Source organism: Oncorhynchus keta, chromosome 10 (genome assembly GCF_023373465.1).
Source record: "Oncorhynchus keta strain PuntledgeMale-10-30-2019 chromosome 10, Oket_V2, whole genome shotgun sequence".
Lineage (NCBI taxonomy): Eukaryota > Metazoa > Chordata > Actinopteri > Salmoniformes > Salmonidae > Oncorhynchus > Oncorhynchus keta.
The window spans coordinates 66,256,276-66,281,689 of record NC_068430.1 but is presented as its reverse complement, the minus strand read 5'-3'; the positions used below and the strand labels follow the sequence as shown (position 1 = coordinate 66,281,689).

Sequence of the window (25,414 nt, the reverse complement as noted above, 5' to 3'; positions counted from 1 at the left end):
GCCATCACAACAACCTGACCTCAATCCCATAGAAACATTTGTGGGCAGAACTGAAAAAGCGTGTGCGAGCAAGGAGGCCGACAAACCTGACTCAGTTACATCAGCTCTGTCAGGAGGAATGTGCCAAAATGCACCCAAATTATTGAGGAAAGCTTGTGGGAGGCTACCCGAAATGTTTAACCCAAGTTAAAAAATTTAAAGGCAATGCTACCAAATGCTAATTGAGTGTATGTAAACTTATGACCCACTGGGAATGTGATGAAAGAAATAAAAGCTGAAATAAATTATTATCTCTACTATTATTCTGACATTTCACATTCTTAAAATAAAGTGGTGATCCTAACTGACCTAAGACAGGGAATTTTTAGTAGGATTAAATGTCAGGTATTGTGAAAAACTGAGTTTAAATGTATTTGGCTAAGGTGTATGAAAACTTCTGACTTTAACTGTATGTATACTGTAGCTAAGAAAGTAATACTAAGAGTATGTTGTGTAGTAAGCTGTTAGTAGCCCATGTGCCTCAGCCTATAATTTTGTCTATTTACCCCTCTTTATTTTGCCTACTGTTCTGACTTGGTGGTGCACATGTAGTCCATAACCTGTTTAAGAGAGATGTAATCATCAAATTTTGTAAGAGCTTCCATTGTCTGCTTATATGCTCCCTTTATTTATCCTATGTTCTGACTTGGTGTACAGGGAGAACACTGTAAGAACGGCCCATGTTCTGAATTTGGTCGCTGTACATTTCAAAAGTGCTAAACAAATAGTTATATTGTTTACGTCCGTCCTAGCTCGCTCATTAATGTCTTTATTGAAATTACAGATTGCCTCTTATCTGCTTGTCGTCACCTTATTCCATAGTTTGTACATCTCAATTGTCATTAGGAACCACATTTGTTTTTAGCAGGTCAGCCATATCAGTTATGTTTTTTTTAAAGGCAGTAAATGAGGCTGAATGAATTGTTTCTCTGCCAGCAAAGGCTCCGCTGACAGCCAGGTGGAGCAGTGGTAAAATGTTGGGACAGCTTTATGTAGGCCTTAACAGTTTGTGGGCACCGTTTGTCACCGTTATAGTGCAATTAATGTATTGTTTACTGTTGTGTTGCGTAGTGGCTTTCATGGTATGCATCCCACTGTTTCATTTTGTTTTTTGCCCCACCAAGATTTACATGCTAAAATCGTCACTGATTGTTAGAACTCAAATACTTTGCATTCTTGCTCACATTCTTTGCAATCTGTACAATGTCAACAGTAATGCTTTATTTGCTTGTTGCCATCTTTATAATAACACATTAAGCCTCTTCTGACCTGGATTTAAATGTTTGTCAATTTTTCTTTATGGCTCTGCCATAATCCACTTGTTGTTTGATTTGTCAGACTATTGATCATGGTGTGACCCTCTATTTGTATTGTCTTCCAACACGACCTTGAATACAGTTCAAATATCTTGAATACAGAAAAAAACGCCATTTTCTCTGCGACAGTTATTGAGATAGTACTGTTCGATATCTATGGATAGGCCAGCTTGCGTACGTTGACCTCTATCACTGCATCACTCACTTGATGTGTGGCACCTGTTATGCAGTACTCCATTATATTTCGTAAGTATTTCATATAGCCTATTGTTCATGTACTGGGGAGAAGTGTGCAGAGATGGATGACCCCTAGACTAAATGCCAGATGTAAGGGCTTAACTGACACACCCCCAGGTCTCCTTGGCACAGTCCTGTGATTCTGGATGCCTGCAGGCTGGGAAAGTCCAATCCCATTTTAAATCAAGCAGAGGATTCCACGTAAATCTCTATTGACTTCCCATTTTTGGATTAGGCACATGATTTTTTTTCTGAAAGTTCTGGGGTATTCTGATTCAGGCTCAGTTCTTCTTACGCCTGTAGGGCTCACCAATAGTCTCAGGCAGTGGAACGAATCAGCCTTGAAAGTTGACTCTGGTGGTGGACCATGCAGGTATTTTTAGAAGCGGTGGCAGTCACACTATTATGCTGTATCATTCCTACGGTATTCGTTGGACATGCCTTGAGTATTACTGTTAACGACGTGTATATTTAAGCGGAGTTAGAAAATGTATTTCTGTTAACAAGTCTTCAAAAGTTACATCCGGCAAAATACATTCTTGAGATTTTCAGTTGACAGAAACTTCAGCCTTTCTGACTCGGTTGGTTGACCTGGAGCTATGATTGTGTGGTGGACCTGGAAAACAGTAATGAGATTATGTTTTTCTTAGCCTTTGATGGTCCAGACATAATGATAGAAACAACCCGTTTAGAAGTGCACCCTCAGTTCTTGTGCAATGTATGGCCTACATACAATGTATGGCCTACATACAATGTATGGCCTACATACAATGTATGGCCTACATACAATGTATGGCCTACACTTAGCACAGTATGCACTTTCCCTGAACTCAGTATTTTATTTAAGTAGGCAAGTCAGTTAAGAACAAATTCTTATTTTCAATGATGGCCTAGGAACATTGGGTTAACTGCCTTGTTCAGGGTTAGAACAACAGATTTTTACCTTGTCAGCTTGGGGATTTGAGCTTGCAACCTTTCAGTTACTAGTCCAACGCTCTAACCACTACTAGGCTACCTGCCACCTCAGTATCTCCTGTGTGGTGGAATATTTTATATGCCATGCAGTCGTTTAGAGAGGAAAAGAATCAGGCCAGAGATCAGATGCTACACGTTTATGATTTCATTCGATCTAATACAATGTATACAATTCTCTCATAGAGTAAACATTTCTAAGGTAACCAAATTATTATTCCATAACAAGCACAAATTCTTGCTGCGTGTTCTTCAATGTTTGTAAAGCATGGCCCTGTTCTGGACCACACATACAAGATCTTGACATGTTTAAACCCAGTATATAGCTAGGCTACACATGCAAAAGTTACTTTGAATCTTTTTACAGTAGAATTAACAGGTAAAGTCCAAGGAAAACAGGAATATCCCTCGGAAATACAAAGACAGTAGAGCAAAAGTTAGAGATCAAGTAATATAGTGTAAGTATACACAGTTTAATGTAAATGAAACACCAAAGTCTTGGATCCAAAAGGAAAACCAGGACCATTGACTTGATAATATCTACAGTAGCACAGAAATGGAATGTTCTACTGTATGACCCATGTGACTTTTTAAACCTTTATTTAACTAGGCAAGTCAGTTAAGAACAAATTCTTATTTACAAGGACAGCCTGCTTGTAAAGATAAGGCCTTAGACTTATGTATAGTGTTATTCAGTACATGACAAGGGAATACAATGTAATGTACACAAAGCACTCCTATAGTTTTTGGGCTTTCATGCCTCAAAATACCTTCGCTCATAACATCTTTGGGGCTGCCTTTCATTGTTTGTGTCACTTCATTGCGTTTGGAATACAATCAACTCATCAGCTACAGTATATCCTCCTTCCTTAATACCATTTCCTATGTCTTTCTAGTTGGGAATGACATCAGTAGCTTTGTTGAAATTATGTGTGATAACGGTTAAGAACAAGGAATTTTTACAATGACAATTAAAATATGACCAGCTTTTTGAAGATGGACTTTTCATTGGGTGCTGCTGGGGTGGAACTGCTCTTATGTAGTCTAGGGGAATAGTGGATGTCATGGTGGAATGTGGCGGAAAGTAAGAGCATCCCGTTTCATTGAATAGCCTCAGAGAGCCAAAAATACACTTTAGGGACTTGTCTATTGGAGAAAAAGCTAATATGAACTATTAGTGATCATCAAGAGGCTCCGTTTCAAGGTTAATGACCCAGAAGCAGGCAAAACTGGATGTCGGTTCAACCAGCCCACCGGGGATGTGTGTTTGTTTGGTCACAGTTTTGGTCAAAGTTTACCATATGTAGGTTAAGTAAATGTCTACAGGTTAGTAATAAGTTCAGAAGATAAGTCATCGATTGAAGGACTGCTAGGTAAACTACAACAGTATTAACATACAATATCCCATAGATCCTTTGCATAACTTTGGCAGTGTTTTTATTATATATATATATATTTTTTTACAAGGAAGCAAGTTACAGATACAGTACAATTGGCTAAGTCCGCAATAATTGTCTTTGGCCCGGCTCATGTCAGGTCATGTCACACATCGACCCAAATGTCTTTGTTATTGTGATTCTGAATGGCAATGTAATACAGCTGGTGTTCTATCTACTTTGTCCTCAGGCTGGGAGGTGTGAATGTTCAATGTTGCCTAATGAAATAAGATGTTTCTGTCCCAACATTTACTACCCATGGTAGGTAGCAATGACAGCACAACCATGATGAAGGGCGTTGCTATGTTGGGCTTAGTTGGACTTGCTACAGTATGTGTTCTGCTGCTCTGGATAACAGCCAGAGGAAAGGCCTTGAATGACTTCTAGGCTCCTCTGTCAAACCAGAGGGGTATGTGAGAGAAAGAGTGAATGGTAAAAGTTGTGTGCCTTTCAGACACGATGTGGCTTTGTGAGAGCAAATCAGTGCAATCCCAATGTAGCTTGGACTCTCTAGCGCTCTATCACTCACACGGTCTCTATTCCCTCTCCCTCTAGTCTATCTACTCACATCTCTGCTGACAAAAAGAGCTGCCTATCATTTGTAGGAGTCAGTTTTCGGACAGCCTGTTCTGCACTCTTCTTTCAGTTCTTGAAAGAGGAAGCAGGACAACTGCTGCCCACGTCCGTCTGGTTTACCCCCTCGGCACTGTCCCCTCGCCTCTACATGAAGCTAACTGTGCCAGTGTACTGTTAACACCAATAATGAATGTCCCGGCGAGATGAATCCTTCCTGGAGTCAATTAGTAACCCAACTCTCTCAGGGGAGGATTAAGTGCACCATCCGTTTCTAGAAATGACAAACGACCGACCTCACTGAACTCACTGATCAGACTGTCCTGCATTCAAGGGTCTTCTTCTCTCCTGTACTCCCTGTGGTCCACAGGTTTAGCCTGAGTCAGTCAATCAACCAATCACATCATAGATCATATTCCGAGGGAACCAATCATGATCTTTTCCACCCATTTGCAATACAATACAATCAAATCGCTGTAGGGATGTTAACAGTCTTGTCCACGTAGTATATGTGGAAGGTATGTAGGAGTATGATGCACCAGTAAGTTTGTCAACATAATAATACAAATCAACGATTCCTTTGCTCATATACTGCTTCATCGATGATGTCAAACCTGATAACTGGCTCTGCCAGAGTAAAAGTCAAGGGTGTTCACTTATTTATACTGGAGGGAGTCCATGTATGAGCATGATGCTACCTCTCTGTGAGGTTTCTAATGTTATTATATAGACATCTGATGTTTCTCCAAACATTTCAACTAGCTAGCAATTACAAAGGATGTCTAGAGCGTGTTTTTTTCATCATGCAGTCATTAAGTCCTCTTCTCTTATAGCCGTAAGGGGTTTTCACTAGCCACACATGCTACAATCATGCAAAGTCTCTACATTAGTCCATGAAACAGTCAGGCGGTTAACTATAGTAATGCTCCCACTGATATCTGTGTATTTAGTTGTATGTTTTATTTAATCAATGTAGTATAAAAACTTGGAGATATTTGTGTGACAGCTAGACAGTATTTGTGGTCAGTCACACATGTAGGCTATTCTAAGATTGTCCCCCTCATCTGGGAGTTTGTATCTGTCTCCTTCTGAAGAAACAATCCCCCTCAAAAAGCACAGGGGGAAGAAAAAAAACATTTTTGGCACAATGAGTGTATAGCACCACTATAAACTACACAATACTGCCAACAAGCAGTCTCTTGGTTGGAAAGAAATCCTGTATATAGAAGCATATTCATACAAACATGAGAGCAGCAGCACTGGCGTCTTAGCACTTTAGCCCCAGCTGGAGAAACAAGATTATCCTATCAGCAGTGTACAGAGTCCCGAGCCCAGCTATGATGCCAGTCCCCCTGGACAAATAAGCCAGAGAGAGAGAGCTCCCAGTCAAAGAGAATGGAGGGAAGCGGAGAGGAGGGAACGAGAGGGGGGTAGCGGTAAAGCACATCTATTCTGGGCTCCTCTTGGAGGTACAGTTTATTCTTTCAAAAGTAATCTCTCTTTTCACTACATGTCTCCAAATGTTGTGAAAAGCTGCGGCTTATCATCAATTGGTAATTCTCTCTCTCTCACACACACTCCCAATATTCATTATTTTCTACAGCTGCTGCTGAATGGTCGATGTTGAGCCATGTTAGGACACTTAACTCATGCGAAAAGGTTTTATGTTTTTTGTTTCAAAGATGCTAAGAGATGGAAATCAGAGTTCAACTGAACTATACAAAACCAACGTTGTCCTGTTTTGAGAAGAATGATTACAACACTTTTATTTGGGGGCCTGTTGTTTGCCACCTGTTATTTAAAGCAAGAGCATCTTCCCAACTTCACAGAATCATAAAATACACACATGTGCTCAAAAAGATGCATACAGACATACACTCACACACGGAAACAAACAATAATAAAATAACAAAATTCTATGGTTTCCTTTTTATCTTTTTCATATCAAGCAAGTACCGTTAGCCTCACGTGAAGTGGGGCTTTAGGGTTAAGTCCTTTCCTTCCATAGTTGTAACTAAACAGCACCAGTAGAATTTGGCTGGCCCTAAGCCCTAGCCCTGGCCCCCCAGGGCCCCCGCCGGTCCCCTCCTCACTCTCTCATGGTTGCAGTCATTAGCTGGTGGCAGTCCAGTTCCCCCCGCAGCTCCAGGGGCCCCGGCAGCCTCATGCCCGTCTTCTGGTCGACACACCAGCACTTTCCCCGCTGCCCGTCACGTGCTGGCTGACACTGTAGACACAGGAAACAAGACAGGTGTCAGTCACAAGCCAAATGATATACTAGTTTATACTAGTTGACAAAAACAGAATCATTTCAAACCTTGATTACATTGTGATACGATCACATATGCCTTTCTATGTATGCATGGGAATACTTGGGCACAGATTTCCTAAATTGAATCATTTTGAGCTGATTTCCTGGTGATTCTATGTCCAACAACTAAATATATATTTTTGTCGCTGAAAAATTCAGCACAACATGGAGCTTGAGGAAGACCAGTGGAATTAGTTGTAAATCTGTTCAGCGATCGTTCCGCTCCTTGCCACTCCTGTCATTCTAATCTTTGGCAAGGAGTGGAACGTTAGCTAAACTGGTACCCAGGCCAGTGTGGCCCATGTACAGTTCAAGTCAGAAGTTTACATACACCTTAGCCAAATACATTTCAACTCAGTTTTTCACAATTCCTGACATTTAATCCTACTAAAAATTCTTAGGTGTCTTAGGACAGTTAGGATCACCTCTTTATTTAAAAAATGTGAAATGTCAGAATAATAGTAGAGAATGATTTATTTCAGCTTTTATTTCTTTCAACACATTCCCAGTGGGTCATAAGTTTACATACACTCAATTAGTATTTGGTAGCATTGCCTTTAAATTGTTTTACTTGGATCAAACGTTTCAGGTAGCCTTCTACAAGCTTCAGGTTTGTAGGCCTTCTTGCTCGCACACACTTTTTCAGTTCTGCCCACTCATTTTCTATGGGATTGAGGTCAGGGCTTTGTGATGGCCACTCCAATACCTTGACTTTGTTATCCTTAAGCCATTTTGCCACAACTTTGTAAGTATGCTTGGGGTCATTGTCCAATTGGAAGACTCATTTGCGACCAAGCTTTAACTTCCTGACTGATATCTTGAGATGTTGCTTCAATATATCCACATAATTTTCCTCATTCAGGATGGCATCTACTTTGTGAGGTGCACCAGTCCCTCCTGCAGCAAAGCACACCCACAACATGATGCTGCCACCCCCGTGCTTCACGGTTGGGATGGTGTTCTTTGGCTTACAAGCCTCCCCCTTTTTCCTCCAAACATAAGGATAGAATATGGCCAAAAAGTTACATTTTTGTTTCATCAGACCAGAGGACATTTCTCCAAAAAGTACGATCTTTGTCCCCATGTGCAGTTGCAAACCGTAGTTTGCAACTGCAGTGGTTTCAGTGGTTTCTTCCTTGCTGAGCGGACTTTCAGGTTATGTTGTTATAGGACTCGTTTTACTGTGGATATAGATACTTTTGTACCTGTTTCCTACAGCATCTTCACAAGGTCCTTTGATGTTGTTCTGGGATTGATATACACTTTTCACACCATCTCTAGAAGACAGAACGTGTCTCCTTTCTGAGCGGCATGATGGCTGCGTGGTCCCATGGTGTTTCTACTTGTTTGTACAGATGAATGTGGTACCTTCAGGTGTTTGGAAATTGCTCCCATGGTCGAACCAGACTTGTGGAGGTCTACAAATGTTTTTCTGAGGTCTTGGCTGATTTCTTTTGATTTTCCCATGATGTCAAGCAAAGAGGCACTGAGTTTGAAGGTAGGTCTTGAAATACATCCACAGGTACACCTCCAATTGAATCAAATTATGTCAATTGCCTTATCAGAAGCTTCTAAAGCCATAACATCAATGTCTGGAATTGTCCATGCTGTTTAAAGGCACAGTCAACTTGGTGTATGTAAACTTCTGACCTTCTGGAATTGTGATGCAGTGAATTATAAGTGAAATAATCTGTCTGTAAACAATTGTTGGAAAAATTACTTGTGTCATGCACAAAGTAGATGTCCTAACCGACTTGCCAAAACTATAGTTTGTTTACAAGAAATTTGTGGAGTGGTTGAATAACAAGTTTTAATGACTCCAACCTAAGTTGTATGTAAACTTCTGACTTCAACTTTAGATGTTTGGAAATGTACGCCCATGTATGGTCATATACGGCCATGTAGGTATCTGGAAATGGTAAACATGTTTTATACTACCCTCTGTTGTTGATTTCAGTGAACACCTGGGTTACGTTTCATGACATGACCATTCAATGTTGATGGCTGCAAATAATGAATAGGTTACATGTCGTTTGTAACTTAACTGCTAAGCTCATGGATTTTGATCTGTAAAATAGTAATTGAAAACACCTGTTAGACACAAGAAACCAGACAGGTATCAGTCACAAGCCAAATAGCACTTATTGCATGATAAGCATATGATACAGATAAATGGCATAAGGTATGGTGCCTAAATACATTCAGCCGTGGGCCGATTTTTCTTTGAAAGGATCGTCGGAGGCTGGAAAATAGTTCTAAATATTTTGTACACTGCAAATTGGCCGCAAGAATCTCAAACAGATATACTATTTGACAAAAACAGAATCATTTCAAACCTTGATTACATTATGATACGATCACATATGCCTCTCTATGTATGCATTCTATAGTATTTTATGTCCAACAGCGATATATATATTTTTGGCTCAGAAAACTTGGCTCAGAAAACCACAGGAACTCTGACATAAGGTATTGCAGTTTCTTAATAGCACTTAGGTCCCTTAAAGCTGGATTACTTAATGGTGAAAGAGCCACGTCCGTTTGTGATATTACAACAACAAAGAAGTTACTGCAAACACCAAACACTTTTTGTCATCCTCGGACATCATTGCACGCACGATAGAAGAGAGCAATATGTACTGCAATCATTTTTTCCACCATGCTGCACGACTCTCCTCAGCTCGGAAACCAAAACAATAACAACGGTGGTAGGGCGGCCAGTGGCGATGTTTACCCCCTACTGCGGATTCCATCTTTACGGTACCTTACATTTCAAACCTGGGGTACCTTAAAAATCAAACCACTGTTATATTTGACATTGTTCCTTTAGTGAATAACTTTCTCTCAAGCCCCTCATTCTCACCAGTGCGAATATGAAGCAATTGAATAGAAACTCAAAGTTGTATGAATCATAACCACTGAGTGATACATTTCTGTACATAACCTTGGGTGGTTTTGAATCAGCTTGGCTCAACTTTCCTATTGAGATTCCCCCTGTGCAATGAAAAGATGCCTGATGACCTCTCATAACCTTAGTTATGCTCACAAGGGGTGCCGTAAAAGCTCTACCACAATGCAATTATAGATAAACAGTAAACAGATGCCTTTTACACACTATACCGAGCAGACAAGGGTACTTTAACTGTGTTACACAATCAAGCCTGACCCCAGACTCTGATGCCCTTGGCAGGGTAAGCCGTTTAACACTGACTGACTCTGCTACGCCTGTTGCTTCGTAGCGTATTCAGCTCCACAGAGCAACGAGCCATATCTAGCTCCGTGTTCTCAGATTCGTCCCGGTCTTATCTACAAAGTCGCCCATTTCAGACATAACAAGAAATAATTACTTCAAAAAGCTAATGACATCTATCCCAGAAATGGAGCGATTACTGTCAACCATTTCAGGTTAACCACTGTGTTGTATGTAGACGGTTCAGCTTGGATTTTCTTTGATAAATCACTGCTTGTCTGTAGATGTAGAGTCTTGGCAGGAGAAAATGTTCACATAAAACAATGCTGCTACACAGACATGTTGTGTTTTGGCTAATAGAGCAGTGACGAAGTTAGAGGGGATTGTTTGTGTAGTGTGGGCGCATGTGCCTGTCTGATGCCAGACCGAGTGAATGATAGGTGATCGGATCTCGCTTGCTAAAGACCTTCTCCACAGACTACCTGGATAAATGTCTGCATCCAAAATGGCACGATATTCCTTATAGTGGTCTACTTTTTTGGTAGTGCCCAATATGGCTCTGGTTAAAGGTAGTGCACTATATAAGGAATAAATAAGGTGCCGTTTTGGAGTATGTCAAGGAGTACTTCCTGAATAGTGCATAATATAGAGAACAGTGGGATAATGACTACTTGTCAGTCGACAAACCTGCTTGGCATGGAAGTCTCCGTTCTTGTCACAGTTGGGTATGGGGATGCTGTAGAGATCCTCGTGAGTGCGAGTGTTGGACACCAGTCGGTCCAGCGCTCTCTGCAGCTCAGCACGACATGGAGCCTGAGGACAACCAGTGGAATTAGTTGTAAATCTGTTCAGGTATCATTCCGCTCCTTGCCACAATAAGGAGTGGAACTTTAGCTAAACAGACTGGTACTCAGGCTAGTGCGGCCCATGTAGATGTTTGGAAATGTACGCCCATGTATGCTCATATACGTCCATGTAGGTATCTGGAAATGGTAAACAGTCTTATACTACCCTTTGTTGTTGATTTCAGTGAACACCTGGGTTACGTTTCATGAGATGACCATGAAATGTTGAGTGCTGCAAATAACGAATAGGTTACATGTCGTTTGTAATCTAACTGCTAAGCTCATGGATTTCGTTCTGTAAAATAGTCATCGAAAACACCTGTTAGACCTGCGTCGGTCTAGTAACTAGACTCCACTCGACTCTAGTTGAACGTTATGGGGCGACATCATTTTTTACATCCAGCACCTGCTCAAATACTTTAAATGTGCGTATGTAATGTTTTCCTATACGTAATCTTTATGTGTAATCTTTTCTTATACAGAGGTGAACGGTGGTTGGTGCGCTCACCAGGGCAGCCTTTGGATCCTCCCTGGCGTTATTGCTTCTCTGATTGGTGGATTTGGCGGGGTGGCGGGCCAGGGTCTTCTGAATGCAGCGCTTGTCCTGGGGACTGCAGCGGATGTTACTGTTATTTGGGTGCTCAGGGATGATCTCATCCTGTCTGTCCATCGCTGTGGGGACACAAGAGTTACCATTGAGTCACAGCACTACAAGTCACAGGCTTTTTATTTAAACCTTTATTTATCCAGTAAGTCCTATCAATGTCAAGAGACCTCTTTTACAAGGGAAACCTCTAGAGCTACAACCTACACAACACATGAAAGACTCGCAATCCCAACCCGTACATAGTCGCAAATCATATGTGTCACAACACAAGAGTTAAAACAATAGACCATGCCATTTTTGACAGGCTTCTCTGTAAATTACACTGCCTCTCAGAGGCTTTACGCAATTTGTTGATTGCATGAAAATGTATAATTTAATGTACCAAATTTACAGCATATTACTGATCTGACCCAACGCAAACATTGTCATACCAACACAGAGCTATCTTTCCATTAATATGTGTATGGGACCAATAACATTTGATTTGATGAAAACACAATGGGGAATTGTAGGCTAACAAACGGGCTTAGCATCAAGGACAAACAGTGGTGTTCCCACTCAGGGGGGTAAAGTACAGTAATCTCAATTTGGACTTCAGCTCTCTTGGTCTTCCTTTAACCACTGGCACCACACTTCTGCCAAGGAGAGCTATTGATGCATTTGAAATGACCACCCCCTCTCTCCTCACTGCCTGCCTACCCATTGTGGCCTGTGCCACATTTACCTTGCAACAATCACCCAGTTCTTTGACCCTGCAGGCAGCCAGCTGTTTCCTAAGGAAACTGCCCCCTCCAACCCTCCACCTCCCCTACAGCAAAAGAAACCCTCACTGTGCCAGATGGAGATTGGAAGAGGGTATTTTGCAGTGTCACAAGGTGCCGGTTGTCAAAGGTATGGAGTGTGGAGAGATTTACAGCTGTTTTGTTCTGGCTTGACTGTTCACCTGTGGCCTTTGCAGGGTTGGTTGGTAAAACCCAAAGAACTTTTTCCCCCACCAACTGTTCTTTGCTGTTCTGCTTGTGACCTGTGACCTTTCATGGATTGGCACTGCAACCATAGCACCCAGAGCCTGGGTTTTAAGTGCTGCCTTGAGCTTTTTCTGCCAGATCACTGGAAAGATCAAAGCATGAATGGTGTCTCACGTCAGTGTGGCGTAATACCAGTTGCTTCTGGGAACCTACTTTCTCTCATAGTCAGATCTTCTGCATTGCCCTCTGACCTTTCCACGTTTTCCAAGGTAATTCACTCTGTAATTAGGATTAAATAGCAATTAGCTTTCAATAGGTTTTGTTGTGAATTTATTGAACAACGGATAGACAAGCCTACTCATGAGGTAAGGTGACCTTTGTCTGTTTCAGACTTGGGGTAAAGGGCTTTCCATTAGCTATTCTAGTCATATTTTAGTAATGAGATGAGAAGTTTACATTTCTATACCGTACCTCTGTACGTGAGGTTGAAGTGAGGGAGTTGCTCTGAAGTTGATTGACAGGCTGTGCTCTGCTGACCGGGGGTTTGTATATTTCCGTTGGCCTTACTCGTCGGCACTTTTTTCCAGACCCAGTACGACTTCAGCTGTTTTCCCGTCTCCCCATAAGTTGTTCTTTCCCTCTTTTGCCATTTAGCGGTTTGCCGAATCCATGCTCTTTTGGAGTGCCATTTCATACAAGCCCAAAGTTATTTAAAAGTGGGTCAGAGGTACCATGTCCTGTTTGCTGCCACCTCTGTTCTCCGGGGAGGAAGCTGCTGCTTCATTGTGTGGTTTCGGGAGGATTGTATCAACATCTCAGTTTCAAACACAGGCAGGCTAAGGCACAAGGCAGGCTGCTGTGATGAGGAATAGAAAGGGTGGGACGCACTCCAGGGAAAAAAATCCAAGTATAATCTTCTTTTAATAAAAAAAGTATCATGTTAAACAAACAGAAGAAGAAAAGAAACAGGGCCAAAACCATTTCAGCTAGATTCCTTTTTCAAGAGTTATGACGAAGAACACAAGTACGGACAGTGTGCAGTTTGCACTCGGATCCAACCCCAGCCACAGGTGCATAGCCAAGATAAAGAAAGACTCGATTTTAAGACTGTTCTGATGAAGGCTCTAACATTTCCCTCTGTTTTGACAGCGTTTAAAAACCAAAGGCCATCAACATGTCAACCCGGGAGGTTTGCGTAAAGTTAATGTGTGTCCAAGAGCTGCAGGATCCCTGAAACCATCGTCGTTTTCCGTCATATCATTGAATTAGTGCAGACTAGTCTACAACCGACCGAGTTGCAAACCATTTTTCTTGTCATTTCCTCTGACTTAACCGTCCTCCAGTGAGGTGTTTGCTAGGGAATGTTGGTGGTGTGTTCCCACTCCCAGCCCACAGAGGTTCAGAGGGTGGCATGGAACTCCACTGTTCCAGTTGCAGCTGTCACTGGGAGTCTGGATGGAGCATGTGTCCTAGTCTCAACACTGTCCTGGGGGATATGTCTGGCTCCGTAGGCTGGACTTTGTTACACTATATAGCATTATAGTATGTCAGCTAGCGAGATGCTTATCGTCAGCCGCCATTGCATCAGTGGAAATCTGGGTGAGGAGACAGTGGGCGTTTGGCACGCTTGAATGTAAATAGTGCACGTTTGACACAAGTTGTCTCCCACTGCATAGCCTATGTCAACTCTTTGCTCTATGTGTAAGCTGGCATTAGCAAGAATGTGTACAATCTGTTTAACTAAAGTGTTACCCTCCACTTTTGGGGGTGTATTTGAAGCTTATTGGTCCATAGTGCTTTATGGCATATTTCTATACTGTAAAATAATACATGTGGACATTATTACAATAAAAATGGTTGTGCTCAACTACCCTTCCCCTTTTTTTTCTTAAACTTCCATTTTACTTCTCTGCTTAAACCATAGAGCAGCCATAAATAGAGGTAGGTACCCCACAAAAGTAGGCCAAAATGAATTATCCATGAAATAAGAACTGAACCATAATTACTGGTTGGTTTGGGTTGTTTTTGCTCGTGTACAGTAAGAATATCCCACAAAACAGGATCATGCACCAAAATACAACATAAAACATTACAACAACACACGTCTCATGCCAATAGCAACACTGCTCGCAGTGATTAAGCACATTTTGATTGCAGTATATTTGAGTCTCTAGTGTGCAAACCGCGCGTAAATACAGACAACAGGCTTAATTCAAAATTAATGAGCGACTGTTCAAACAATGCACCATGGGCTGAGTCCCCTGCCAGATGTTCCCCTGCCAGATGTTCCCCTGCCAGATGTTTGTGATATAAGTGTTTACATGGGATGTTTCCAAACAAAGCATGATGGGAGCGGTTGCTGTTTAATACGTTCACACATGAACTCACACAGTTTACGAGGGACTTTTATTTCACTGGGCTCCGAGGATTAGGCGTATTTTGAATTTGACGGCCAGCTAGCTCATCGTCGCTCTGTGTTGTTACTCAGCGCCAGTTGGTTTGTTTGTGTATCTCTGTCTCCACAGCTCCAACACCAGGAGGGGGTCCTAAATCCATGGTTCCATGGAGGGATCAATTAGCTAATCACATTTACTGAGTTCTGCTGCAGAAAGCCCAGCTGTACAAATGGGATAAATACCCAAAGTAAGCAAATAATAAGGACCAAAACACGCCATCAGGGACATCTGCAATTTGTTTCCCCAACATATCCTCATTGGCCACAGAGAAATTATTGAATCAGTTTCATCATTCCAGCGAGCACACAGACAAGTGTTTTCCTCACATCGTAAGAAGAACAGGAGTTGTGGGATGGTTGACAAGAACAGATGGCTGACTAGAAGTGCCACTGATCGGGCCTGCCTAAAATGCAGATTCATACTGTGCATCAGACACATGTGGCTCCTTTCAGCTTACCACCCGCGTGAACGGCATTCGCAACACCTCATTCCAGTAATGACATTTCCATTGACATCTGTATCTGCTTGTGAATACTTTTACATGTTCGAGTTTCAAAGGGTCGTGAAGCATTTGAATATGACACCAAAGGAGACCCAGTCGGAATGCTGGAATGGATTCCAAGCCCTCGTAATGATTTCTAAGAATTAGGATTGAGAGAGCGTTTCTAAGAATCAGTTATTAAGGAACTGCAATAGACCTGCGGGACATGATAAGATGCAGAATGTACTCCAGTGCTTGCAGTTGCTATGGAAATTGGGTTTCCGAAACACTGTAGCTTTGAACTTGAAGGAAAGTAACAGAATGCGCACAGTAGATTGAATCTGGACATGTATTCCTCAGATTTAAATGGTCTGTGCGTCGGTCCATGGAAATGACAGGCTAGCTTTGGGAAATGTTTATTGACAAAACATATGAAAATGTTATATTCTGAGTATTGACCGTTTCATCGGGATATGAGGCAACATCTCAGTCTCTGGGACTGCTGCTTGATGGTAGCAAGTCATCTGTACACCTACTGTCAATTCAGGATCAGTCATACACCTTCCCCCTACGGTGTCCTTTTCTTTGGGAATCTGTTCCATTAAAAAAAAAAAAAAACGATTCTATTTTTATCATACATGTTCACTGTTGCTAGGTCTGGGGCAGTGCGGGAAGCGTCTCAAGGAGATGTACCCCTCGGTTTAATAATGGATAAACCCGGCAAATGTGCCACAAAGGAACTCATATACTTGTGGCTTGGGTTTTTCTCTTCCTCCCTCTCTCTTCCTCTCTCTCTGTTCTCTCTCTCTCTCTCTTTCCCTTTTCTTCCTGTCTCTCTGTTCTCTCTGTTCTCTCTCTCTTTCCCTTTTCTTCCTGTCTCTCTGTTCTCTCTCTCTCTCTCTCTTTCCCTCTCTCTTCCTCTCTCTCTGTTCTCTCTCTCTCTCTCTTTCCCTTTTCTTCCTCCCTCTCTCTTCCTCTCTCTCTGTTCTCTCTCTCTCTCTCTTTCCCTTTTCTTCCTGTCTCTCTGTTCTCTCTCTCTCTCTCTCTCTCTTTCCCTCTCTCTTCCTCTCTCTCTGTTCTCTCTCTCTCTCTTTCCCTTTTCTTCCTCCCTCTCTCTTCCTCTCTCTCTGTTCTCTCTCTCTCTCCCTTTTCTTCCTCCCTCTCTCTTCCTCTCTCTCTGTTCTCTCTCTCTCTCTTTCCCTTTTCTTCCTCCCTCTCTCTTCCTCTCTCTCTGTTCTCTCTCTCTCTCTCTTTCCCTTTTCTTCCTCCCTCTCTCTTCCTCTCTCTCTGTTCTCTCTCTCTCTCTCTCTCTTTCCCTTTTCTTCCTCCCTCTCTCTTCCTCTCTCTCTGTTCTCTCTCTCTCTCTCTCTTTCCCTTTTCTTCCTCCCTCTCTCTTCCTCTCTCTCTGTTCTCTCTCTCTCTCTCTTTCCCTTTTCTTCCTCCCTCTCTCTTCCTCTCTCTCTGTTCTCTCTCTCTCTCTCTTTCCCTTTTCTTCCTGTCTCTCTGTTCTCTCTCTCTCTCTCTTTCCCTTTTCTTCCTGTCTCTCTGGCGCATGAGGTTTCAAAGGCGCTGCACCGAAGTGTTGATGTAAGACTTATTGAGTAGGGCTACGTTGGGGGGGTACTTTCCTTCATGACAGGACCCAGGGGGGGTCAACCAAAGCTCAACACTGGGATAGTGGGATTCCAGAACACTGAGAACAAAACATCCAAACATTTCGACACCATTTAGCATTTCATCAATCGCTGACACCCCCTATCTTGTCGAGAGAGTTTACGAGAACTCCCAAACCGCTGAACATTCACACTTTAGCCCACTTCTGCTTCAGCGCTGCTCGCCTCAAACAGACAACACAATGGTGGGGATGGGGAAGTCATTCAGTCAACAATGTTTAGGGAAAAACGTTCAGCCAGATTAAGCCATGCAGAACCAAAATCAAGACAGTCAACCTTTTATCATGCACTAAACAGCTTTCCCCCTGTCTCTGATTCCGTTTAGTCACGCTATGTGCTGGCCTAACCTAGGCTGGCCTCGCACAGAGCAGAAGGCTCTGATTTCTGCTCTGGCAGCAAGCGTGCCGATGAGCTCATCCTAGCAGAGCTGGACGGTGGGCGATGCGCTCCAGGGCAGGGGGGGGAGAGGAGCAGCAAGTCACCCAGGCCCAGGGGGAAACTGATGCAGCAGAGCTGGACGGTGGACGATGCGCTCCAGGGCAGGGGGGGGAGAGGAGCAGCAAGTCACCCAGGCCCAGGGGGAAACTGATGCAGTAGTGCTGGAGACGACTGGAGACTTGGGTCTCTGGAAGTGCATCCAAAATGGCACCATATTCTCCCTAAAGCAGAGCACTACTTTTGACCAGAGCCCTGAGAATAGAGTGCCATGTCAGACGAAGCCTGGAAGTTGAGGGCTGTTCAAGTCTGTCCAAAGTCTTGCCTTGCTGTGCTGCTTGGAACTGGGAGATAGTTCACCTTCATTACCGATACCCGTTGGAGGTCCCGGCAGCGGCGGTGCTGGTCGAAGAAGCGACGTTAGAACAATCAGTGGGGATGAGATCTGGAACAAATGAGTGAATTGCTTCGTTCGCGGTACGTTTTTACGATCGCTACTAAACTTCTTTGGCATAATGGAAATCGCCACCATGAAAAACTGTCTACGAGGTCCCCCTGCTTTGGAAGGGGAGAGAGGAAGAATTAAAAAGCAGGAACAGTTTCATCTGCTGCAATCTGAAGAATATGATGGAACAGGAATAGCAGATAAGCCATACAGTATTAGATGTTAAAGTGGAACCAGACCTCTGCTGCTGCAGTAGGAAGAAGAATGTGACTACCGTGAGAGGAAAAAGACAGGAGTTGTATCAAGATGTCTGCAGAGGGAAGTGAACAAGACATCTCCAGTAAAAGAGGAGTCAGTCAGTTAGACATCTGCAATGCCAGTGAAGAGGAGGAGGAATGGGGCCATGAAGAGAGTGAGAATGAATTACTGATTGCAGAGAGCTCTAATAGCCTGAGACTGGCAGCACTCCATTACAGAGTAATTTCATACAGGCAGACAGGCAGCTTTTATTACCTCCTCTTGTTAAACACACACACCCACCCACACACACACACACACGCACGCACACACACGCACGCACATACAGTTCCCTGCAATACAACACACACACACATGACCACGTATTAACATGCTGAGATCGATAACAGGATACACACAGAGATGGACATACATTCACACATATGGTGCATACGCCCACATATACTGCAGCTACATCAATACACAAATGCATGCACTCACAAATATATACACATACACTTATAATGCATTCTCACACATTTCACATTCAGTTCACACTCACACAGACACTACATGACCACAAGTATGTGGACACCTGTTCGTTTGAAAACTCATTCCAAAATCATGGGCATTAATATGGAGTTGGTCCCCCCTTTGCAGCTATAACAGCATCCACTCTTCTGGGAAGACTTTCCACTAGATGTTGGAACATTGCTGCAGGGACTTGCTTCCATACAGCCACAAGAGCATTAGTGAGGTCGGGCACTGATGTTGGGCGATTAGGCCTGGTTCACAGTCAGCGTTCCAATTCATCCCAAAGGTGGTCAATGGGGTTGAAGTCAGGGCTCTGTGCAGGCCATTCAAGTTCTTACACACCGATCTCAACAAATAATTTCTCTATGGACCTCACTTTGTGCAACAACGCAGCTGAGCCGTTGTTGCTCCTAGACATTCCCACTTCACAATAACAGCACTTACAGTTAACCAGGGCTGCTCTAGCAGGCCAGAGATTTGACGAACTGACTTGTTGGAAATGTGGCATCTTATGACATGCCCTGTTGAAAGTCACTGACCTCTTCAGTAAAGCCATTCTACTGCTAATGTTTGTCTATGGAGATTGCATGGCTGTGAGCTTGATTTTATACACCTGTCATCAACGGGTGTGGCTGAAATAGCCAAATCCACTCATTTGAAGGGGTGACATACTTTTGTATATATAGTGTACGTACACACACACACACACACACACACACACACACACACACACACACACACACACACACACACACACACACATACACATACACATACACACACATACACATACACATACACATACACATACACATACACACACATACACACACACACACACACACACACACACACACACACACACACACACACACACACACACACACACACACACACACACACACACACACACACACACACACACACACACACACACACATACACTGAACACACACGCAAAAACACATGCATACATATACAAACCCACACACAGAGCACGGAAATGTGATCACGCTCTCCACATCCGATGTGAGTAAGACCTTTAAACAGGTCAACATTCACAAGGCCGCAGGGCCAGACGGATTACCACGATGTGTACTCAGAGCATGCGCTGACCAACTGGCAAGTGTCTTCACTGACATTTTCAACCTCTCCCTGTCTGAGTCTGTAATACCAACATGTTTCAAGCAGACCACCATAGTCCCTGCGTCCAAGAACACTAAGGTAACCTGCCTAAATGACTACCGACCCATAGCACTCGTCTGTAGCCATGAAGTGCTTTGAAAGGCTTTTCATGGCTCATATCAACACCATTATCCCAGTAACGATAGACCCACTCCAATTTGCATATCACCCAAACAGATCCACAGATTATGCAATCTCTATTGCGCTCCACACTGCCCTTTCCCACCTGGACAAAAGGTACACCTATATGAGAATGCTATTCATTGACTACAGCCCAGTATTCAACACCATAGTGCCCTCAAAGCTCATCACTAAGCTAAGGACCCTGGGACTAAACACCTTCCTCTGCAACTGGATCCTGGACTTCCTGACGGGCCGCCCCCAGATGGTAAGGATAGGTTACAACACATCCGCCATGCTGATCCTCAACGAGGGGGACCCTCAGGGGTGCATGCTCAGTCCTCTCCTGTACTCCCTGTTCACTCATGACTGCATGGCCAGGCACGACTCCAACACCATCATTAAGTTTGCCGATGACACAACAGTGGTAGGCCTGATCACCGACACCGACGAGACAGCCTATAGGGAGGAGGTCAGAGATATGGCCATGTGGTGACAGGACAACAACCTCTCCCTCAACGTGATCAAGACAAAGAAGATGATTGTGGACTACAGGAAAAGGAGGACCGAGCACACCCCCATTCTCATCGAAGGGGCTATGGTGGAGCAGGTTGAGAGCTTCAAGTTCCTTGGTGTCCACATCACCAACAAACTAACATGGTCCAAGCACACCAAGACAGTCATCAAGAGGACACAACAAAACCTATTTCCCCTCAGGAAACTGAAAAGATTTGGCATGGGTCCTCAGATCCTCAAAAGGTTCTACAGCTGCATCATTGAGAACATCACTGCCTGGTACGGCAACTGCTCGGCCTCCGACCGCAAGGCACTACAGAGGGTAGTGCGTACGGACCAATACAACACTGTGGCCAAGCTTCCTGACATCCAGACCTCTATACCAGGCGGTGTTAGAGGAAGGCCCTAAAAATTGTCAAAGACTCCAGCCACCCTAGACATAGACTGTTCTATGACTAGGATGGCAAGCTGTACTGGAGCGCCAAGTCTAGGTCCAAGAAGCTTCTAAAAAGCTTCTACCCCCAAGCCATAAGACTCCTGAACATCTAATCAAATGGCTACCCAGACTATTTGCTTTGCTCCCCCCCCCTTCCTTTTACACTACTGCTACTCTCTGTTATTATCTATGCATAGTCACTTTAATAACTCCACCTGCATGTACCTCGACTAACCGGAGCCCTCATACACTGACTCTGTCTGTACCTGTACCCCTTGTATATGGCCTCGCTAATGTTATTTTAATGCTGCTTTTTAATTATTTGTTACTTTTTTAACTGCATTGTTGGTTAGGGCTTGTAAGTAACCATTTCACTGTAGGGTCTACACCTGTTGTATTCTGCGCATGTGACAAATGACATTTGATTTGATATTTCCATACACACACACGGCCAGCCATACTATCCCCACAGTGCTTCTCTCTCTGAGCGATACCTTTTCTGCTCTGTCTAAGGCAGAAGGTGTCCTTTTACTGTGTACGGCCGGGCGCAAAACAGCAGGGGGGACTGTGTGCTCTCGGGTCAGGCCATGCGTGAAGAGCTGGTGTGTGTGCTCTGGGCCGAGGCTTAGCGGAGATTAGAGCAAACAAGCAGCACATTGCCACACCCTCCCCAGCTCAGGTAAGAGCAGGGAGCAGGGAGAGAACACTCTGGCCCAGCCCCGGCACCCTGGCCCTCTTATGTGCGTATGGTCCAACCGGACCAGCTATGATCCAACATGAGAGAGGGAGAGAGAGGAAGAGAGGGTGTGAGAGAGATACCAACCAGTCCACCAGGCTTGATTTACAGTTACATCATATTATATACAGTACTAACCTGGAAAACGACTGAGGCTATTGTTGAGGTGTCCTAATTTCTGGGTAGGCGTGCCAGTGCGCCACTAAGAGTGTTGCGCACAGTAGCCTAAAATACAATATGGAGAGTCGGACCACAACTGAAGAAAAGAAGGTGGGATAACATAATGCATCACCCATTTTTAACAGAGGGTGACCCCCCAGTGATGCCACCTGCACATACAGCCACATCAGTGGACAAGCGTTAAAGATACCGGTATCCCGCAACCACACCTTCCCTATTGTCTCACCTGAGTTCTCTTCCACATCCCTCTCGTCGTTGCACACTCCCTGGCCATGCATGAGCGAGTGGAGGGGCCTCTCCACGTTCCGCGGTGGGTAGCAACGGAGCCCCGTGCCGCAGCGGGGCGAGTAGACGCCGCAGTGCACCCCCTTGGCCAGGGCGCAGGTGGGGCAGCAGCCGCAGCCCGCCTCCCTCACCGTCTCTTCGCAGCTGCCATCAGGCAGCTGGCAGCTGGCCAGCCGCTCCTCAGAGCACACGGGGCAGCGGATGGCCTCCTCCGTCAGACACAGGGTCGCCAGCGAAAGGGCACCCACTGCCCACAGGCCCCAGCAGGGCGGCGCTATAGCCGCACCGCGACCTCGCACCATGGCAGTCCCGAAGGCGTGATCTCAAATCTTTGCCCTCGATTTCTCTTGCACTTTCCCGCAGTTCGTTTGTTAGTATTCCTTCTGTTTCTCTGCTCTCTCACCCACAACTGTTTGGTCTCTGCTTTAGTTTTGGAGGGTAAGGAGGAGGAGGGAGGCGGTTGGAGGGTTTGGTCTTTGATGTTGCCCGCTGGTTGGTGTTTCGGGTGGCAGGGGTTTTGGCAGGAGTTGGAACACAATGTCCCCGCTGTTTTACCTCACCGTTTCTTAGGCTCAATTTCCTAGCCCTAGGATGTTTGGGAGGTTAGAAAAGGAATGCAGGTAGATCAAAGAATGCTAAATATCTAGTCCTTGCTCTCCCATGCGACGAAAGTCTTTACGTCTTTGAGTCGCACAAAGTGGTTATTTGTTGGGAAGTAGAACAAATGTCCACTGGTCTATTTAGGTGAGTCTTTGTCCCTTCAAGTAGAATTCACACAGAGCCCATGAAGCCTCTTATAGTGCAAAGAGAAAAGTCTGTGGTTTGCCAATGTCCAGGTGTAGGGAAGGGGCATCAAGTTTTTCAAGTCGAGTAGCAATTTCGTCTTCCATATGGGGTGCAGGGCAATGGGTTGCTCCTGAGAATGGCTCTACACGAGTGGTTCCTCTTGGAATTTATACTGCTGGCCAATGGACACGCCTCCTTCTTCAGGGGGAGAGGAGCTGAAAGGCACAGGGAAGAAATGCCAGGCTAAAGCGCTCTCGCTCTTTCTCTCTCTCTCTCTCTCTCTCCCTCACTCTCTCTTTTTCTCTTGCTGTCTCTCACTCATGCTCTCACACAGAGACACACACACATACTCTCTCCCTCACTTTTTCTCTCTCAATCTTGAATGCTCACACAGAATTGCAGGGAAGAAATACTGGGCTGAACCACCCTCCACACACACACACACACACACACACACACACACACACACACACACACACACACACACACACACACACACACACACACACACACACACACACACACACACACACACACACACACACACACACACACACACACACACACACACACACACACACACACACACACACACACACACACACACACACACATTCACTCTCTCTCTCTACCCACTCTCACTCTCTCTTTCCCTATGTTGAATATTCACACAATGAGTATCTCACTTTTTGTCCCTTTATAACACAGAATCACAGGGACAAAATATGTAACTAAAGCCTTCTCCTCTCTCACATTCAGACTCAAGAGCTGGCAGCACCTTCACAGCGACTGTGTACACACATTTCTAATTCGCATCATTACAATAGCTTGCCTTGAACCACTAACCCCTACTCCCCCTCTCTCTCTCTCACCCCCCTCTCTCATTCTCTCTCTAAATACACACTAGCCTGAATGTGCACTTGCACACTGACACACAAACCCACACACAGAGAACAACGTATCTGGAAAGCTATTATTCTCACTTGCAGTAAAAGGCATTCATATACACACAAAGGGGATAAAGAAAACCACTTCCATGCCATCTTAAACTCTCTTTCACAAACACACACACATACACCTCCAGCTAATGACAAAGCATTGTTGAAATAACAAAGCTTGGGCAACCTCATGTCCCTTTCCAGCACATGGCCGTGGTTAGCGTGGCCAGTGTGTGTGTTGTGTGAGAAGACGAGTCCATTAGGCACCAGCATCCCTCTTTCCTCCCTCTGCATCTGCCCTTTACTCTCTCTCTCTCTCTCTCTCTCTCTCTCTCTCTCTCTCTCTCTCTCTCTCTCTCTCTCTCTCTCCATTCAATTCAATTCAAGGGGCTTTATTGGCATGGGAAACATGTGTTTACATTGCCAAAGCAAGTGAAATAGATAATAAACAAAAGTGAAATAAACTCAAGTCTATCTCTCTCTCTCTCTCCAACTAGCTGTGCGGGGCAGCTATAAAAGGCAAATTGACAGTGCCGTCCACGCGGGAGCCCTGCCCCCGCAGGTCTTTAAAAAGCCTCCCCTTTCCAACAGAGGGAACTTTGAACTACATCGCTAGCTGGGAGGTTTTTAATTGTGGGTGTGTGTTTGCAAATTAGAGAATGTAAATTAGTAGGCTGCCTACGTGTGTGTTAGTGTCTGTGTATTTTGTGTATATGTGTGTGTCCAGGCGCTTTCTCATTCTCAACTATTTGGTTCCAAAGCTTACAGAGCTGCGATGACGCCAATTCTCTTTTATGTTCCTCTGCTTGTGTTTTACCATGGTAACCCAGCATGTATTGTAATGCCTTTGTGTCTTTTCCTTCCCTCTTTTTTTCATTCTTCAGACTGGTGGCCTGCTGCCATAGGCTGGGCCATGGGCCATGGGCCAAACCTCACTAGGCAGTGTTGTACCACTCAGGTGGGTGGTACGTGTTGTTAGCGATGTGATTCCTTCCTTCCTCTCTTGATAAAAGAGCAGAAAACGACAGGGGTATGCAACAAATGTCTCAGCGTTCTGAAAGATATCAAAGTCTAGTCTGGCACAGTGAATGTAAGTATTTTTCATTTTGGACTACATCAGTAGTCCTCTTTGCTGATGTAGTGGGCCTAATTTATATTCAGTACAAATCCCCACATGAACCATTATTGCTTTTTGGTAATACCTTTTGTCATTTCTATCCAAGTCTATTGGTATAGGGGCCATTAAGTAATGAATAACAATCTATTACAATATTGGAACACGTACTGTAAATAGTACAATAAAACATTTCTTCAACTGTTTGCTTTTGGCATGTCAAATATCTTGTTCAAGACATAACTCGATTAAGTGAATAAGCCTGTACTGTAACAGTGGTAGAGAAATCCACAGGTGTCATCAGTGGAGGTGTTTATTGGTCTCCCATCTCTCATGAAATAATAAGGCCAACTGTAGTGAGGT

The 25,414-nt window shown here is 44.1% G+C and overlaps 1 protein-coding gene across 1 annotated transcript; it reads right to left on the bottom strand.

Annotated features, from left to right (window-relative positions):
• Window positions 1–2,689: 2,689 nt before the first annotated feature.
• Window positions 2,690–23,253, bottom strand: LOC118389251 (insulin-like growth factor-binding protein 4). Its single transcript, XM_035779128.2, has 4 exons — window positions 22,155–23,253; window positions 11,428–11,591; window positions 10,762–10,887; window positions 2,690–6,800 (listed from the first exon to the last, which is right to left on the bottom strand). Exons 1-4 carry the CDS (start codon window positions 22,513–22,515, stop codon window positions 6,663–6,665), a joined length of 789 nt encoding a protein of 262 aa, XP_035635021.2. The 5' UTR covers window positions 22,516–23,253; the 3' UTR covers window positions 2,690–6,662.
• Window positions 23,254–25,414: the final 2,161 nt, after the last annotated feature.

What these genes read in the sequence shown, in the direction of transcription:
- LOC118389251 (XM_035779128.2), bottom strand. Translation starts at nt 22,515, where the DNA reads ATGGTGCGAGGTCGCGGTGCGGCTATAGCGCCGCCCTGCTGGGGCCTG. An exon ending in GGATGTGGAAGAGAACTCAG is followed by an intron (nt 11,592 to 22,154) that starts GTGAGACAATAG and finishes GTGTCCCCACAG; the next exon opens with CGATGGACAGACAGGATGAG. An exon ending in GAGACTTCCATGCCAAGCAG is followed by an intron (nt 6,801 to 10,761) that starts GTTTGTCGACTG and finishes CTGTGTCTACAG; the next exon opens with TGTCAGCCAGCACGTGACGG.